The sequence below is a fragment of the Camelus ferus genome, chromosome 5 (assembly GCF_009834535.1).
Source record: "Camelus ferus isolate YT-003-E chromosome 5, BCGSAC_Cfer_1.0, whole genome shotgun sequence".
In the NCBI taxonomy this organism is placed as follows: domain Eukaryota; kingdom Metazoa; phylum Chordata; class Mammalia; order Artiodactyla; family Camelidae; genus Camelus; species Camelus ferus.
The window spans coordinates 65,543,632-65,562,660 of record NC_045700.1 but is presented as its reverse complement, the minus strand read 5'-3'; the positions used below and the strand labels follow the sequence as shown (position 1 = coordinate 65,562,660).

At 45.9% G+C, this 19,029-nt stretch overlaps 1 protein-coding gene and 1 long non-coding RNA gene across 3 annotated transcripts; one reads left to right on the top strand and one right to left on the bottom strand.

The window, feature by feature from the left end:
- Positions 1-2,177: 2,177 nt before the first annotated feature.
- On the bottom strand, positions 2,178-9,664 carry FZD5 (frizzled class receptor 5). Of its 2 annotated transcripts, XM_032479970.1 has the most exons (3): positions 9,556-9,662; positions 8,981-9,313; positions 2,178-8,684 (listed from the first exon to the last, which is right to left on the bottom strand). In XM_032479970.1, the coding sequence occupies exon 3, from the start codon at positions 8,430-8,432 to the stop codon at positions 6,648-6,650; it is 1,785 nt and encodes a 594-aa protein (XP_032335861.1). In that variant the 5' UTR covers positions 8,433-8,684; positions 8,981-9,313; positions 9,556-9,662; the 3' UTR covers positions 2,178-6,647. The 2 variants fall into 2 exon arrangements, with proteins under 2 accessions (XP_032335861.1, XP_032335860.1); XM_032479969.1 differs by having other exon boundaries at positions 8,981-9,664.
- Positions 9,665-9,731: 67 nt separating this feature from the next.
- Positions 9,732-11,240, top strand: LOC116663728. The gene is made up of 2 exons (XR_004320018.1): positions 9,732-10,118; positions 10,565-11,240. It is a non-coding gene; the product is annotated as an uncharacterized LOC116663728 (long non-coding RNA).
- The last annotated feature ends 7,789 nt before the right edge of the window (positions 11,241-19,029 follow it).

Below are 19,029 nucleotides of genomic sequence, written 5' to 3'. Positions count from 1 at the left end.
TGAAGCAAACTTTAAAAGTTTGTGGTTTAGGATCTCTACAGTGCAGAAAGAACTAACAAAGTGAAATTATAGAAAGTAAGAGGAATCCTGAGTCAGAAGAGGTTATTGTTCTTTTAAAAAGAAACATGTTGGGTGATTCTAGTTAACTGCTGTGAAGGGATCTAAGTAATGTGATTAGAGAAATTCAGTGACAGTCTCAGGGCCTAAGGTCCTCAAGAACGTTATCAATAGAATCTACCTCCACCAGTTTATTCCTTTCTGCTTCAAAATTGCATTCATCTTCCCAACATGAAGATAGGGCAATTCGACCTTGTTCAGTCCTTCACATGTCCTAGTGGTTTGCAAACTGGTCCCCAGGCCAACTGCCTCTCACAAGCTGAAAGTGCCTGTAAGAAATGAAGCTTCTCTAAATGCAATGTGGAATCCTGGAACAGACAAGGACAGAAAATCTGGTGAAATCCAAATGAATTCTGGAGTTAACAGTAAGTGTTAATGTTGACTTTTTAGTTTTGACAAATGTGCTATAATAATTTAGGGCAAAATGGGTGTATCTTTGCAACCTAAAATAATTCTAAAAGTTTACTAAAACAAAACAAAGACCCAGCTTCTTGGGCCCCAGACCTACTGAATCTCAATTCCTGTAGCTGAAGCCTGGGAATCTGCATTTTTAAAGGAACCCCAAAGGATTCTTATGCAGACTGAAATCTGAAAAACTAGGCTTTCAATTCCCTTTCTATTCCACACCTGAATGGCTCCTTTCTCCTTGTTTACTTACCTTAACCTGACTTAGTCCTTAAGATCGTCTCAACCCTAAAATATAAGTATTATTATTATCCCCCTTTCACAGATAAGAAAGTAGTAAGATCAAGTGCACAGATTAAGTACTAAGAGGTTAAGTAATTTGTCCAGGATCTTATAGCCCATACATGGTGGAGCTGGAATCTGAATCCCTAGTTTAACCCCCAAATATCTGCACATGATTACCTACTGCCTTTCATTCTGTTAGAGGTGACAAATGAAAGGGCTCTGTAATTAAATCATTAAAAGAAGCATTATCTATCTCTCCAACCTAAGTCCAGTAGTCCCCTCAGTGGAAAAGGTGACAGTGACAATAAGCAATGATAAAGCACTGGGAAGACATGCCAGCTACAGAGACCTGTGCATGTAAGACAGCGGCTCCTCCACCAGGACCAGCTCAACTGCTGTATATTCTACTCTTCTCCCAAATTCCCTAAAATTTACAATCTAATTATGCTCACAGCACTCACACTAAATTACATTATCTCAGGTTTACTACGCCTCTGTCCAGATTATCAGGGAGAGGCCAACTCTAAATCAATTTACAGTTGGCCCTTTGTATCCACAGATTCTGCATGAATGGATTCAACCAACTGTGGATTGAAAATACTTCGGAGAAAAAAATTTCCAGAAAATTTCAAAAAGCAAAACTTGAATTTGCTGCACATCACCAACCATTTACATATCATTGTTATATTTACTGCACTATTTACATACCATTTACAGTGTATTAGGTATTTTAAGTAATCTAGACATGATTTAAAGTATATTGGAGGGTGGGAAGATACACATGTGTAGGTTTACAGGCAAGTTCTACCACTTTATATAGGGACTTGAGCATCTGTGGATTTTGGTATCTGGGGGGAGAGGGAGACTCCTGGAACCAATCCCCCACAGATACAGAACTATATATCCTCTTATCTGAGCTCCCTGACCAACTGTATTAGACCTTAATACTAAGTGGTGGGTCTAACTGCTGAGTGATAAAGTTTTGGGAGTTCCTGTCCCCCAACCAGACACACAGAACAGCACCACCTCTATTTAAACTGCTTCAGAGAGCATAGACAGAGGGTTAATAAAACAGAATACAATCTCACGCAATGTCTCTGTTCTTATGCGTATTTCCCTTCATTCAAGTGAATCGTAAAGCAGTCACAGGATCAGCAGGAGACACCTATGAAGTATATTCAAGTAAAACATGTTTTCATTAGTTCTGCTTCTGGTGATTGGAATTTGCTTGTTTTTATTATTAGTAAAAACATTGCCACTTATATTTTAAGTACATCTGAGAAATATGATCATGAAGTTAGAATCCACATATGTCCTTCAGATACTCTTAGAAAGCAGTGCATCTCTCCGTAAAAGCACGAGGAGAAAAATACGTGTACAGCATCTTTTTATTTTCTTTACCATTGCTTTAATGCACTTTAAAATTTATCTACATTAATTGGGAACAAAGAAACAAAAATAGACATTTCTTTGTTTTTCATAAATAACTACTCTCCATATTTGATAAAAATCTCAAACCATTATTTAACCTTCCCACAAATATAATACATACAAAATTTTTCTGAAATAATATGGTCAGTAAATTAAGTATTTTGAGACTAACATAACCACATACAATTACTATTCTACTGACCCAGGATCCAAGTGAAACAAAAAACTTGTTATCAGGATGCTCTGGGTTTCCTTTTGTTAGTGTTAGGAATTCAAAATTATAATCATCTGCCAGTAATAATTTACAGATTCAAGTTGATTGTCTACAAATAAAGTATCGCTGGCTCTTATTTATGAGTTCTGGATTTGACAATGACACTGACGACACTGCATGGGATAGGCACTATACATATATGGAAATCATAAAAAGTACTGAATGCCCTGGACTTGAACTACTGACTCGGTATGTGCCTCATTTGGCTCAGTAATAAATTCACCTGCACCAAACCCGTATCAAAAGTCACTAAATCTCTCATATATATAGTATATTATTTATATACATACCCACAACACATACATACTATACATACAGTTTGTAACAACATGAAGTAATATTGTCTTCAAATGATGTACCACAGACATTATCCTGGCTGAGATAAATCCTGTAATTGTCATCAAGCTGCTAGAAGCTTTTGAGAGTTGAGTCCGGTTACTTAGTTACTTTCATCCTGCCTACCCTTCACCCAGCTTTGATATCTTGGTAGCTTTTTCTTTCAGAACCACCCTCCTTAACCCAGGCATATTTCTTTCCCGGGATCACTTGACTGGACTTTGGAGGCAAGAAAGGGCATGCAGGGGGAGCAGGCAATCCTCAGCCACTGTACCTCACACCTGCCTAGATTTGTGATGTTCTCTGTCCTGTTTGCCACATTCGGTGTTAGAAAGCAGTTATTCAAAGCTTTGTCTCTCCTACCTCCCTCGGTGTTTCCTTAGAGCACAGAAGTGAAAGAAGCCTGTTTAGCAGGAGAAGTAGTTCATTAAAATACACAACTACATTTCCTAGCTCTGGGGTTCCCATTCTGTACTTGGGAGTGCGGGTCATGGATGCTGTTATTAAGGTTCCATGTGGGATCCAGGAGGTTTTCTCCTGCCAGCTGGTGTCAGGATCAGTGCAGCCCTGGCCCAGGAGGAAACGGCCTAATGAACGCCAGCTTGGAAACAGTGCTGTCGGCACATTATTTAAGCTTGTACATGCGCACAAATTGCACACAACACACACACACAGGCTCATCACTGGAAATGATCACGTGAAAGAAACAATGACAAAGGTTTGCGAGGATAAACCAATAAGGCAACAAGAAAACTTATTTTCAGCCAATTTAGACAACTTCAAAATGTGAGGAGGGAAATATAAATTAAAAAGACTACCTAAAGTCTGGTCAACTGATTCACTGAGTGGTCACATATTAGTTTCTTCTAAATCTTTAACACCTGATCTATGAGGGAGATGTTGCTTAAAACTGAACTGTGAAAGGGAAAGCCTGGACGCTGTACATGTGAGGCTAAACTGGGCCCTAAATCCTCTCCAAAATCACAAAGCTGGCTGTGAAAAAGTTGCTAAACCACCCACGACCTTTCATTTTATAATTTTCAAGAGAATGGATCATTTGCCTAATAAAAATGCAAATCAGGAGAAAACAGCATGTGGGATGGAAATAGGGGCTGAGCATAAGTAGATCTGACCTCTCTGCCTTGGGTAGCAGGTGGGGCAGATCTTCCTTGATAGGACTTCAAGGAAGCAGGTGGGCTCTATCTTTGACGGAAGGGAGAGGGAGAGCAGGGGTGAGAACAGAGACTGAAAAGGAGAGGCACCTCTGAAAGTTGGTCTGGAACTAGACCCCAAATGCATGACCTGTACTGCTTCTCCTTGGCTTAGTAGCCTTTGTCTTAACTGTCTTATTTTTTTTAAGTAAATGGGTCTTTTTAGGTTTGGCATGTTGCCAAAACAAAAAAATTAAGTTTTTAAAGGAGAAATTAAATCACTTTGCCCACTTCATCCCACAACTTTCAGATACATTCAGCATCATCTTTAGATTCCTCCACAAAGAAAAAGCAGGAAGCAAGAGAACCCAAATTAAGCATAATGACCAAAGGCAGCAGAATAACCTATGTATTTTCTGGGAAGACAAGTTAAATGAGGGAGGAGGTCAAGGTGATCAGAAAAGGTCCTCATTTGAAAACTTGGAGAGGAATTGGCCCACAGGCAGGGGATCTATTTCAAGGTGCTAAGAAGCTTCTGAATAAGCAGAGGAATTAGATGTTAAAAAAAGTTCTGTAGTTCTGTGTACTAGGTTTTGTTTCAATCTACTGACATTTGAATTTTGATTCACAGGATGAGTGCATAAGGGCAGTGAATTTTTATAAATGTGAACAGCTTTTGAGAGTCCATTAAAACTATAATACCAGGCTTCTCCCCACCAGCAAAGTGCTTAAATCCACTATGAAAACCATGCACTTGTTCTTCATAACCATAAAGTAAAAATTGACTTGGGCTTAATCTTACTTTTCCAACTTTGGTATAAAAGAAGGGCAAATCCCTAGACTTGTTTTCTAAGGGAGGCATTCTCAAATTGTAATTGCTTTTGCCATTTTAGCTTCTTAAACTTAGTCCCCACTCCATTCTGGTCATTGGTATTTTGCTGGCCAATGCACCATCACCCACTTCCCCAGTAATGGCCTCACACTCTTCATGAATGAATAGCTAAACAGATTAGGAAAGCAAACAGAATTTTTAATAGTGAAGTGTATGGGGGGGCAGGTGTGGGGGTTTGTATGTGTGTATTCATCAATACATAGGCTTTCATATATGAATGAGGAAATGGTTAAACAGATTAGAAAAGCAAACAGAACTCTAACAGTAAAGTGTGTGTGTGCTCATCAACATATACAGGCTTTCTCAGAAGAGGAGGAAAAAAATGTATTCAAGTGTGGTAGGGGTAGGGACACCTTTCCTATTGCTACACTGATCCCTACTTTAAAAACTTATGCAAGTGTGTTACGGGTCTCACTTATTTTCAGAGACTGCCGAGTAGTGTCTTGCTGCTTTTGGAATATCTGGCTGTAAACTAGTCCAAAGTCCAGGGGCACTTACTTTCCCTCACCGCTGCCAGTGTTTGTTCACAGGTAGCCAGCCAACCTCCCCTCCCCCACCTGCCCCCTTTAAGCACCTCATTCAAGGGTGGGTGTGGTTTCTAATCACAGCTCTCCAGGAGAGGAGGAATAAGAAAAGCAAAAAGACTGTTTAACATGATAAAAGAGGTGGGAGGGGGTGGAGCAGATAAGAGAAGTGTTGGAAATTTACTTAATTACAGGAGGTATATCCATTTTAGTCCTTGAATTTAAAAAGGAGCCCCCTTCAGCACAATCACTAAGTACTTACTGAAGAAGGGAGTAGGTTTACTTTTATCAAAATTATAACACAAGTTTCTTTTTTTCCAAAAGTGGGATCACTGAAGCCTATTAAGAACCACCCACTCACTCCTTTGGCACTAAGCTGCCATCTTAGTCTAGAATTCAGATTCAACCAATCACCATCCCTCAGGTTCTCACTGTTCCAAATATTTATTCCGGCCGGACACTGTAATGCCACCCCTAACTTACTGAAGTAAAGCTCGCACTGTTAAGAATGAGAATAATTACAGGTAAGACAGAACAGAAACTGAAGCTTGCTAAACAAAGCTAGGATAGGATGGACACAAAATCTCTAAACACTTCCTAACCTTGTCACTTTTGGGAGGCCCTAACCACACTATGCTCCCCGCTCCCCCTCCTTGGAATGACTTGGGGTTCCCCCTAACTTAGGAACCATGATCAGGGACAAGTAGCTCACCTTAAAGCATCTTGGACACTTTAAGCAGTGGGAGGAGAAACGAGCTGAAAAAACACACGGGACAACTTCCCAGTCACAACAACCCAAACTTTCACTGTTCACATTATTTTTAAAGACACAAGAATAGGAAACTATTTTCCCAATTTAGACCACACAGTTCAAGGAAACCTGAACCAAGTGGAACGTCGTTATAATGCCAACCTTAGGACTGTAAAGCCCCCAAAGCAAAGGTAAATTTTGTTGCCAAAATGCAACAGTTAAAAATTAAGAAAACTACATATAAATTAAAAACAGGGTTCCCCTTGAAAAGGCAGTAAGATAGAATAGACGTGAGCTGAGCCCCTTTGCGAAGTCCTGGGGCAGGTACTCCCCTTGAACCAGCCCCTTTCCCCTTCTCTCCAAGTTGCCCCAGGAGGGGGCATCAGCACCATGAAGGTAAACGGAAGTGACCTTGGCAAAGCTACCAAACAAAACAACCTCCCTCCCTCCCTCAACTCCCGGCCAGGTCCCTCTCGGCCTCCTACACGTGCGACAAGGACACCTGCTTGTGGTAGGCGGCGGCGGCAGCGGCGGCGGCGGCGGCGGCGGCGGGGCCCGGCGTCCCGGTCCTGCCAGTGAGAGCTGCGCTCGCCTCGGCGTAGTCCCCGGCAGCAGTGGCGCCGCCGCTCTTGTGGCCCCGCCGCGGGCGGCGGCAGCAGCAGCGGCTGGTGAAGCGGCGCCACGACTCCACAGTCTTGCCGGACCAAATCCAGACGCCCGACGTGATGCCCACCACGAGGCACATGAAGTACTTGAGCATGAGAACCCAGTACTCGGGCTTGGCGCGCGGCTGGCCGGCATCTGGACCTGGGCACGCGCAGGTGAGCGCAGCCTCCCAACTCTCGCGATAATGCTGTTCGTACAGGTAGCAGGCCACCACGATGCTGGCGGGCACCGTGTAGAGTAGTGTGAAGATGCCAATACGGATCATGAGCTTCTCCAGCTTGTCCGTCTTGGTGCCACCCTGCTTGATGACGCTGCGGATGCGGAAGAGAGACACGAAGCCGGCCAGGAGGAAGAGCGTGCCCACCAGCAGGTAGAGCACCAGCGGGGCCAGCACGAAGCCGCGTAGCGAGTTCAGGTTCTGGTTCCCCACGTAGCAGATGCCGGCCACCGGGTCCCCATCCACGGAGCTCAGTGCCAGTGCAGTGATGGACTTGACACTGGGAATGAGCCACGCGGCCAGGTGGAAGTACTGCGCATAGCCTGCAATAGCCTCGTTGCCCCACTTCATGCCAGCCGCCAAGAACCAGGTGAGCGACAGGATGACCCACCAGATGGAGCTGGCCATGCCGAAGAAGTAGACCAGTAAAAAGACAACAGTGCACAGCGCAGGGCCCGTTGTCTCATAGTGGATGTGGCTGTGCTCGCGGCTGCAGGCGACGCTGGCATGGCCCACGACCAGGCGCACCAGGAAGCCCAGCGACACGCACAGGTAGCAGGCTGACAAGAAGATGATGGGGCGCTCAGGGTAACGGAAGCGTTCCATGTCTATTAAGAAGGTGGCCACCGTGGTGGAAGTGGAGATGAAGCACAGCACAGACCACAGGCCGATCCAGAAGGTGGCGAACGTGCGCTCGTCGGGGCTGAAGGACGGCTGGTAGCAGGGTACCGCACAGTTGGGTACCTGGCCGGTCCGCACCTTGTTGTAAAGCGGGTGCGACTCCTTCAGAATGGGCACGAAGGGTTCGCGGCACTTGCACATCGCTGGGCCCCCGGCGGCGCAGTCGCCCCCCGAGGCTGGCCCCGGCTGGCCTGGGAGGGTGGGTTTGGCCGGGAAGGGCCTGGGGGGCGCCGTGGTGGCCTCGCTGCGATTGTAATCCATGCACAGGACCTCGGCGTCGCGGCCCAGCACTGGGAGGCGGTCGCAGCTCATGCGTTCCGGCCAGGCGAAGCCGTACTGGCGCATGAGCGGCGAGCAGCCGGCCTTGGCGCGCTCACACACGGAGCGGCAGGGCGGCAGCGGCTTGTGGTAGTCCGGCAGGCAGATGGGCGTGTACATGGAGCACAGGAAGAAGCGCAGGTCCGGCGAGCAGTGGATCTCCACCAGCGGCCAGAACTGGTGCACCTCCAGACCCGCCTCGTCCTGCGTGTCGTGGTTGAACTGGTTGGGCATGTGCGTCAGGTTATAGCCGATGCCGCGGCACATGGGCACTGTGATTTCCTGGCACACCGGGGCCTTGGAGGCGGCCGCCGCCCGGCCCGCCAGCTGCGCCAGAAGCAATAGCAACAGCGAAGGCGGAGCGGACGGGTCAGGCCGAGCCATAGCCCCCTCCCTCCCCTCGCCTGCCGCAGCCCGCAAGGGGCCAGCTCAAGCAGGGGAAACCGGGACCGCGGCTTCCCTCTCTGCAGACTTGTGTGGCGCCGGAACTGGCAACCTGTTGGTTTCTTTTTCTTTTAAAGAAATCCGTCCAAAGATAAACTGTTTCAGAAAGGCGCTGCCTCTGCTGCCTCTCCAGCTCTTCGCCGAATAGGGTTGAGAGGGACGGTTAGGGCTCTAGATTCCAGCGCAAGTACTCTTTAGAAAAGAAAGTAGGGAGAAGAAAAATGGAAACCACTCCCAGTTAGAGGGGCGATAACGGCTCAGTCCCCGCAAGCGGGCTCCAAATCTCTTAAGTTAACCTCTCTCCCCTCCCTCCCTCCCTCCCACCTCCTGAAACTAAACTACCAACTCCTCGCCTCCCTCCCACCCCACCTCCCTTTCCGCTGGGCCTTCCAGGCTGTACCCCAGCCTCAGAGCACTCAGTCTCCCCCGGCAAATGGCTGAGGGACCGGGAAAAGAATAGGGAGAAAGAGAAAGGCGCGGGCTCTCACCTCCGAGGATCCCGAGATAAGCAGATAGTCCGTAGCCAGCCTGGGTCCTCCGTCTGTGGGACACTTCACTCAGAACCGCGACTCAGAGCTGGGCTGGCATCGGGAAAGTTTGGAGATAGGCTGGGTACCCAAGGAGGTAGCACATGGCAGCGGGCGGGGGCGTCTCAGAGAGGGAGCCGCCCCCTAAACGAGGTCGCCGCAGACCGGTCACTCGCCCCCTCCTCCTCCGGGGCCCCCTGCATGATCCGGGCGGGGCAGGGCGGGGCGGGGGCAGGCTGTGCGTTTCCACCAGGGTGCGGGGGCCGGACGAAGGGCGAGCGCGCCTGGCAGCACCTGGGCGAGAGAAAGGCGGTGTGCGGCGACCGGAGGATCCTGCCGCCTCACAGCACTGGGAGCAGCCGGCGCTGGCCCCGCCGGGACTGCATGGTGGGAGCCCGCCGCCGCGTCCCGCCAGCCGCTCCCCTCCTCCCCTGCAGGGGGCTCCGCGCTCCAGCGGACTCCTGGGGGCGGTGGCGGCGCTCCCAGGACGCGCCGGGATCGACTCCTCCCCCGCGCTCTAGCACCCTTTCGCCCACCTCCGGAGGATAACAAACGGCGCGCAGCAGCGGCAACAGCAGCTGTAGCTGCGGTAGAGTCACGGCCGCGGGTTGCCTGGCCTCTCCAGCCCCGCCCGGGTCACCTGCTTCTAATGCCCGTCGGGAGGCTCCGCCCCAGCCCCGCCCCCTAGCGCTGGGGCTCGGTTGGTGGGCCGCCCTGCCACGCTCTCCGCGCGTCCCCGCCCACTGCCCCGCAGGCTCTGCCTCTCCCGGGGCGCCCTCGGGCCCCGCCCGAAGCGTGCAGCCCATGAGCGCTGGCCAATCGCGGACCCGGAAGCGATGGGGGTGGGGCGCATGCTAATCACGCTTTTCTTGAGACCCGGGGCGGGAAAGCCTAGTTAGAAGTCTCTCCTGAGTTCTCTCCCGGCGCCCACCGGTGCCGGGCTCACTTTCCTGTGATGTTCTAGCTTATGAACCCTTGCTTCCAGTGCCCCCTCTGCGGCTAAGCATTATTAGAATCCAGCGCTTGTTTCAAAGAACTACTCAAAAGAATCGGTCTTAACCGTGGCTCCTGTCTCCCCTCTGCGCTATCCTCAGACCAGGTGAGCTCAAGTTGAGAGAACAAATGCTTACTGAGCCCCTACTGTGTGTCGGACAGCGCGTTAATTGTTTACAACTTAATACAGGATGTCTCAAGTTCTTACAACAATTCTACGAGGCAAGTACACCTCACAGGTGAAGAAAGGGAGGTTTAGAAATTTGATCAAGGCAACCAAGCTATTTATAGTTCCCCCCAAAAAGCCACAACCTAGACAATCTTGTTCAGCGCGGTATTCCGAGCGCCCGGCACAGAGTAGGCGTTCAAATCGCCACGGCGTCCACAATTTTATCCACCTCCTCCCCGCCCCTCCCCCATGTGCTACCGGTTATCTCCCAGGCTTTAACCTTTACTTCTGCATTTCGTAACAAAATCTTACTGTTGCGACAAGTGATTTTCTTTCTGTGTTTGGAAGACTCGAGACATGTTAGTCCTTTATCCGTTTATCAGGTTAAAAATCCAGGCAGTTCCGAAGTCGCCCGCAGAGAGAAGCAACACTGGCTCCAGGCTCTGTAATGGGCAGGGCGCCGCATACCACCCACCCCCGCTCGGGGGCTGCCCGCTGCTTCACCGCGCACCCGCGCGCCGCTGGGAATTGGGGACGCACCGAGCTGCCGAAGCCCGCGGGAAGACCTGCTGAGCGCCCCGACTGCTGGGACGCACAGTGGCGCTCTCCAGATGGGTTACTGTGCTGCAAGTTTTAAATGTTCTAAAAATGCCTCTTTTCTAAACGTTCTAATTGGGTTGAAAGAGTGAGGTGTTTAGCATTCTTGAAATGCATTCACACGCTTACAAAGAGGGTTTGAATTATTTCCCGCTGCCCCACCCCTTCCTTCTCCTGGGAAGAAGGCGGAAAAAAGGCAAGAGGGCCTGAGTTCTTCGAGAACTCAGGACTGGACTAAAGGGCTGAGATAGACCGCGGTTACTGTGGTTCTTGTGTCCTGGATCCCATTTATACAGACTGGGAGACTAAATTGCAGAACAGCCCTCTCCCTCCTGCTTATCAGTAAGACTTTGCGGAAAATAATGAAGAATATGTGTATTAATCCCAGCCTCAAAGTTAAAAGAAATACATATTAATCGCTTCACAAATATCAAAACTGTTAATAAAGATGTTTAAAATGTACATTACTCTTCCATTCCCTGGAATTCTACAGGTGCTCGCATTTTATCTCTTCTGTTTTTTGGAACTACTTGGCACTCAGTGTCGGCAAACATCCCAGGGTTGAAAGTAGTGGGAGTTGTAAAGCTATGGAATAGCAATCAAAAAGAAAGGGAAATCCTCAGTGGAAAGTATGCACAGATAGTGAGCATGCCAAGGGAGACTGCCTCATTCTGTGGCCTTTATGCAACATGTGTATTATTGGGGAAGGACAAGTGTTGGCTAATAATAAAAATTATTTGAAGTTGGAGAATGTTAATCACTCATGCTGGAATTTAGCCAGAATACTTTTGTTATTTCACTTGGTTCTGACTCAAACGAGGTTATCTACTAGTCCGTAAACCTCTCCCTTCTTAATCAACAGCAAAAGGTTATTTTTGCTTGGAGATCTCTAATAAGAGTAGTAATAACAACAGGAAAACTTTACCAAAAGAAACTTATTTTGCGTTGTATAGCTTTTCATATAATTTGAATTTGGGGTTTTTTTTTGCATATATTACTTCACTTTAAAGGCAGTTTAAAATATGCTGACTGTTTGACATGGATTAGGCAGGGTGCTAAATAATTCATTTAGGTTAGCTCATTGTTAATCCTGATGACAATCAGATAAAACTGGCACCATAATAACTTGCTTGAAGTTACATATTTAACCCATGGAAAGGACAGAAATAAAAATTTTCTCCTGAGTCAGGGTTTATTGTTTGACAAACTGGAGAACACCAAATTATTTTTAAAGATGTAATTTTTAAGCAACTAGAACATTGCAAAGCATTCTCCTCTGTTCATTCATTCATCTGTTCTGCCATCTAGCCATCCATCCATGAAAAACACCAAATTTCTGAGTTGAAGACACTACTGCTATATTAGGCATGTTGCTACAAAACCAAATTCCTGAGATGCAGCTTAAATTATTGTCCAAGGTGTATTTATTAATTGATGAAAATACAGAGGATAGTGCTAAACATTCCAACTAGTTAAGTGTGTGACATTCCAGGAGTCTTGAAGTGTTGGTTTTGAATTTTGTTAGAAGGGAATAGTTACTACATTTCTAATCTTACTATACTGTGTTGATTACATATGTATATTCTGCTGAGACACCTGAGAGTTCAATGCTGTAAGAATGACTAGACAGGTAGCCTCTATACTCTTCAAAATCTTGATAATTAAGATGCCTCCAATAAGTAATTGTGAAATAAGCAGTTGAGTGAATAGCAACTAAGATTAACTTTTAAAACTTTAGCAAGTGGCATTGAATCCTTGGATAAAGCTTACCTCATGAGCTGTACCTTTGAGGTTGATCATACCCCGTTAAATGCAGTATGAGTCTAAACCTTGGTTCTTTACTAACTGTGGACAAGTCACCCAATAGTCACCTCTTTCCTCATCTGTAAATGGAGTTCAAATAGTGATCCACCTCACAGAGTTGTAGTGAGGGGTAAATTTATATGGTTAAGGGCTTAGAACCATGTCTAGAACCTCATAACTCTATAAGCCTTAGTTATTATTTGTTTCTACTGGGTTCATTCTATTTTTCTGTTCTCCTGATCTTCTTTATTTTCTTTTGTATATCACTTTAATAATGGGGAAAAGAAGTTACAGGTTTTTAGATGTACAGGCATGCCTCAGAGATACTGTGTTTGGTTCTAGATCACTGCAGTAAAGCAAATACAGCAACAAAGTGAGTCACAAGAATTTTTTGGTATCCCAGTAGAGTATATAAAACTTATGTTTACACTATTCTTCAGTCTATTAAATGTGCAATAGCATTATGTCTAAAAAACTCAATGTACATACCTTAATTTTTAAAACATTTTATTTCTAAAAAAATGCTAACCATCATCTGACAACTCAGGGCTGTTCACAAACCTTCAATTTGTAAAAATGGAGTATCTGCGAAACCCAGTAAAATGAGATATGCGGGTTCTTTATGTCTGAGCACACTCCCAGCTGTCAGCAACTATCTCCATTGAGATATTTGCTAGATTTTATGACAAAGCAGGGATCACTTCACTTGCCCCAGATCAAAGTGCACACACCTGACATCAGCAACCAGCCCGCCATGGAATGGACACCCACGAGCCAACGTGAATCCCTCACGGGTATTTCCAGCCTAGCATTTTCCATGTCCTGGAGCATTTATGATCACTCCTCTTCTCATCAGATCAGACACCTCTAGAAGAGAAACCAAGACACTAACCAGAGGATTAACATGATGAGTCATTTATCCAGGTTCATAATAAGAATGCCTTGTTCACATTATAAGTGGAGTAATTCAACTATAATCTTCAGTCCTCTCCCCTCCCCCACTGTGGTGGAGATTATAGAAAAGTAAGAGCTTCTTTCTTCTCCCCCAGAGGGGATGCAAGTGCTAATCTTTCCCACACTGAGCAGTGGCTCTCAGCCGCACATTACAATCACCTGGGGAGCCTTAAGAACTACTGAAGCTTGGGCCTTATTAAATGAGAATCTCTGGTTGGTAACCCAGGCACTGTGTCTTGGTTTCATTCTGTTTGCTTATTTTTGTTGCTGTTTTGTTTTCAACTCTCTGGGCGACCCTGATTTTCAGCTAGGGTCCAGAGTCACTGACATAAATGGTTTTGTTCTTTCCTCAGCACAGCCCCAAACTTGGGCCTAGATAGATCTTCTGCAAAAAAGGGTTACTCACACCACTATGGAAAATGGAATACCTCTGGGGGGGAGGAGTATAAAGCAGAGCATTCTAGCCTAATTGCATGTGAGTCTGTGTGGGCTGAAGGAAAAAATATGTCTATAAAATCTGTAACAGAATTGTGGTACAGTGATGACACAGTCGACACCAATGGTGACCATAATAATAGCAACTGGGCATTTCCAATGTGCCTGCACTGTGCTGTGAGGTTGATATTATTAATCCCATTTTATAGATGAAGATTCTCAGGTTCAGACAAGTAACTTGCTCCACAGGTCACACACCTTCCATCTTGGGTTTTCCTGACTGTAAAGCCTATGCTGCCATTGACTGCTGGCCTCGTTACAGGCGCAGCAGTAGAGGGTCCTGAGAACCACCAAATGGTAACTCCAGAGGTAAACAACTTCCTCATTCCTCAGCATCCCTTTCCCGGGGATCAGGTCAAATCTTCAATTCTGGTGGCCTCTTGTGTGTGGAGCTGAAGTATGGGAAAGCTGAGGGCTCTGGATTCATCTAGAATCCCAGATACGTCTAGAGCCAACTTGTTCTTTGGGGTTTGCAGATCTGGCTTAAGAATGGGTACTGCTTAGACTAGATTTCAGAACCTTCCTGGTATCTTGGCAGAGGAAGCTTCAGTTCAGCAAATATGGACACTGTGCATGCTGAAAGCCAAGCCCTGATGCCAGAGGAGCAAAGATGAAGAGGCACAGACTTGCCAGGGCGGGCAAGGTGGGAGCACAGGGGAGGCACCTGGCCCAACCTGGTGGCTCAGGGAAGACCCAGGCTCTATCTGGAAGGCTGAAAATGAATTAGGTGATATTTCAAACAGAGAAAGATTTAATACTGAGAATCAAGCATGGGCTTACAAAACTGATGGGCTGGAGGGCCAGAAGTCAGGGGGCTACCCCTGGACTATTGAATTAAAGGGCTCACCACAGAAGCTGTGTTCCAGAAGTCAAGCTGGTGCAGCTGCTGTAGCGGCTCTTCACACCCATGAAACTGGTAACTAGACACGGAGACAGGACATTGAGTCCAACAGTTAAAATGACACTTAATGTTACTTGGTTGCCAATAGCAACAGAGGCAGAATGATGCCTTGTCCCTGCATCTGCCTCCAGGTCTCACAGGAGCACACCTGTTGACTGAACTTGTTTCTGATCTAGACCCTAGCTGCAAGGGAGTCTGAAAAAAGTAGTTTTGCAATTTCCAATTTCAACTAAATTGCTAGAAGGCTAGAATGGAGGCTGGAGAGGCAATCCCCAGTATCCACTACCGGTGAGAAAACTGAGAAGGACTTCCTAGACAGAGGAATCAGCACTAAGTAAAGGGCACAAGGTCATGAAAAAGCACAGTGCAAGTGATGAACAGCTGGGCATGACTAGGCTATCAGGGAGTAAGAGAAGCATCTGAATCAAGGTTTTTACCTGAAAGTACACTCATGTCTAAACACCATATTTTTGATTAATTAGATTTGTATGTACACTCTCCACATAACACTTTTTCCTATTGATACAGTGCTTGATTTATTCAGCTGACTACTAGGGCAGAAGGAGAAAGGAAAGGAGCAAAAAGCATAAACAAGAATAAACAAAAGTGTTAGGTAGTATTCATCCACAAAGAGAACAGAACCTTAACATTCTCCAAGCCTAACTGCCGCAAACACTGTTGATTACATACCTACGAGTCATCTCCCCTTTCTCCTTCCTAACAAGACCCCAGTTTTGTTTTGTTTTGTTGGGGAATCCACCTGTTTCTGCACAGCCCTGTGCTTCAGGACAGGCAGGAGCTTCAGGTCAAGCCCCGAGACCTAGTCCAACTGCTGATGTGGCTCCTCTTCTTATCAGCATTTAGGTTACACATGTGCATGGGATGCAGTTCTGGCCAATAAAGGATGGTGTGTGGACCAACGGGAGTTAAGTATGTCAGGGGCTTATGGGAAAGGTTTTACTTCAAAGGAGAAGCAGTCCTTTCCCCTGAGGGGTATTGCTTTGTCTGCATGGGATGGCAATCACTGTGGGCGCCATCTTGCAATATGAAAGAGCTAAGTTGACCCAGTGAGGAAGGGTGGTGTTGAGGCTGCCTGAACTGCCTGCCCCCAGCCTTCTTGTTATGTGATACAATACATTGCTTATTTTTTAAGTCATCTGAGTCAGTGTTTTCTTTCACTTGCTACCAAGGACATTGTAACTACTACATGTAATGCAGTCTGTACTCTTAGGATGAGAACCACTTAAACTTGGCTAATGGAAGTCTCTGGAGGAGATTTAAGGACAAGAAGTTATTCCCCTTTTTTTAATCAGAAGAACTATCATTCATCCTTCAAAAGCATTTGAGACCCACTCAATTGTCATTTCCGTCAAGCTGAGTTATTTGTGATTGCCTGTACTCCCACAGCCTGTCACTACTTCTCCATTATGGCCCTTTACTCATCGACTCTTTCAACAAATATTTATTGAGTACCTCTTTGGGATTTGGTAATTCTTTAGGCACAGGGGTTATAGTAGAGAACTAGATACGTGGAGATTCCAGTCTAGTGGAAGGCAGAAAATGAATGAAAACAATTTAAATGGGATGACTCTTATCAAAGGAAAAATAAAATTCTTATGGCGGCATTTAAAAGAAGAGGAAGGGAGGTGAGGGTAGAGTATGCTCAGTGGTAGAGTGTGTGCCTAGCATGCACGAAGTCCTGGGTTCAATCCCCAGTACTTCCATTAAAAAATAAATAAGTAAAAAATAAAAGAGAAGGAAATAACTACCTTGAAGTTTATTTTATTGTACAGTGATCATCTGTTCATACATCAGTTTTTTTCTACTCGATTGTGTGTTCTTGCAACCACACGTCACCCATCCCTTTCCTGGGAGATCGCATTTTCCAAAGATGGCTGCAAAACCCTCTCCCATCCCACGTGTTTTTTTCTGCAATCTGATCTTACCATTTGCCATAGGGGAGGAATGTAGGAGGTCCTAAGTCTCTGCCTCTTGAATCTCAATGGGCTTGTGACCCAGAGACTTTGTTGGGAGTGATGCTATGGGGCTTCCATGGAAAGGTCATAAAAGGCCATGCAGCTTCCACCTGGTTCTCTTGGAATATTTGTTTTTTGGAAGTGCTTTTTCTTGGGACACTCCCTCTTGGCACCTACATGTAGATGCTCCAGTTGACAGTCCCACTTGAGTGAGCCTTCAAGCCATCCCAGGCCAGGTGTCTGACATTTGAGTAAAGAAGCTTCCAGATGATTCCAGTTCCCAGCCTCAAGTCACCCCCAACTGTTCCATTCTTCCCAACTGAGGCCCCAGACATCATGAAGCAGGGACAGGCCATCCCTGCTGTGCCCTCTCCAAATTCCTGACCCACAGTATCCAAGCACATAATGAAATGCCTGTTACACCACTGCTTTGGAGTAGTTTGTTACACAGTAGCAATGACTGGAAGACCCCCAAATCTGCCTTTCTGTGAAATCTTAACGGAGTAGACAACTTTTTTCTTTTTACCTGACCCAGTTGGTGATCAACTTAAGCACTGAAGCTTGAGAACTTTCATCCATCTTACTTTCATCCTATTGAGTCTCACTGTTGATGATATGCATGGGAAATGTCTAATCTTCTAAAACACAAATCTGCACCATTGATCTTAATATCCTGCTGAAGTTAGTTCCCCAGGTCAATTGTGTGTAGTGGGAAAAAAGTACCTCCTTTTATCCATTTTAAACATGCTTCCTTTTCATCTCATCTTGTCCTCTTGTTCTTCCCCAAGTGAAGTGATTTCCATTTTGTGGGTACCTAGACACAGAGAACTGAGTTGAGACAATAATCTTTCTTTGGTCATCCAGAAGGCCTCGGGCGTGCTGCGACGTGGAACAGTGGGTTTTAGCTGGTGACTTAAAGGTGGTGGAATGCTGTATTCTAATTAGTCACTAGTTTAGTTCCAAGCTTTCAAAAAATAGTCTGAATTCTGCAAGATGCAATGGGTATCTTCTTGTGGTGCTGGGAAATGGAACATAGTGTAGTGGGAAGAGAATTGGCCAGTACACAGGCAATCTGGATTCAGATCTTATCTTGTGAGCCCACTGTGCGCTCTTGGGCATAACACGTAACCTCTCTGGACCTCATTTTCCTCAACTATAGAGTGAGGAGATTCAATCAGAGGGTCCAGTAGCACTCTTTTGCCTCTAACATTCTATGTATTCTATGTATCTGCTAGTCATTTTGAAATGTCTACTACACAAATTCATGGGAAGAAAAAAAATCTGTACTCTAAACAGTTTGCCTTTTTAGCTCTAAAATGGGACTGGAGAGAATCCCCTTCCTCCCCCCAAAAATACTCTAGTTTCTAAAAAACAAATGCTATCATTTTCCAAAAACAGAATCCAAATTGGGCTTTAATTACCAGCGATATATTCCCGCCGTGACTGTTAAGTGACAGTTCTTGCAACCCGAGTCCTTTCAGTTTTGGGGTGCACCCCTAGGGCTACTGTCAGTCTTGCTTTCATGAACCTGTCAATTCTCAAGGCGCCATTGCTGAACTTTTGTGCTGGGACACCTTCATGCTAAGTGAGGAGAATGAATGGGTGAACTGGCCATGTTGGGGAGAAAAAAGAATATTGTCCCAGTGAGCAATGCAGTAGAAACTATTCAAGTGAATCTCAAGAAATCTGAAATCTCTTCCCAATCCTTTTTTTCCATAAAGCAGAAAACAAAAAAAGCAGTCACCACGTGGGACTTAAGGAAAGCATTCAGTTTCACTCCGCCTGGACCTATTTCACTTATTTTCTGATCTGCTAAGTATTTCTTCAGCGGCTGTGATCCTTAGGACGTAATGGGTTCTCACCCCCTTCTGAAGCTCTGCCTCCTATTTTGTCTTCCTGAATTTTCACTTTCCAATCCCAAGTGGGAGAAAAGCTTCTTGTCTCTGATTTTAAGATTTGTTACAGAATCTCCACTCTTGGGAGAACAGATGGCTTTCGCTGTTGGGTTAACAAACTCTCAACAGCAACAAGTAGTGAGATCAGGCTCCACTCAACAGAAATTTATTAGCAAGTTTAAAAAAACAAAAACAAAAACCCCTGAGGTCCTTATAATTCATGGAGG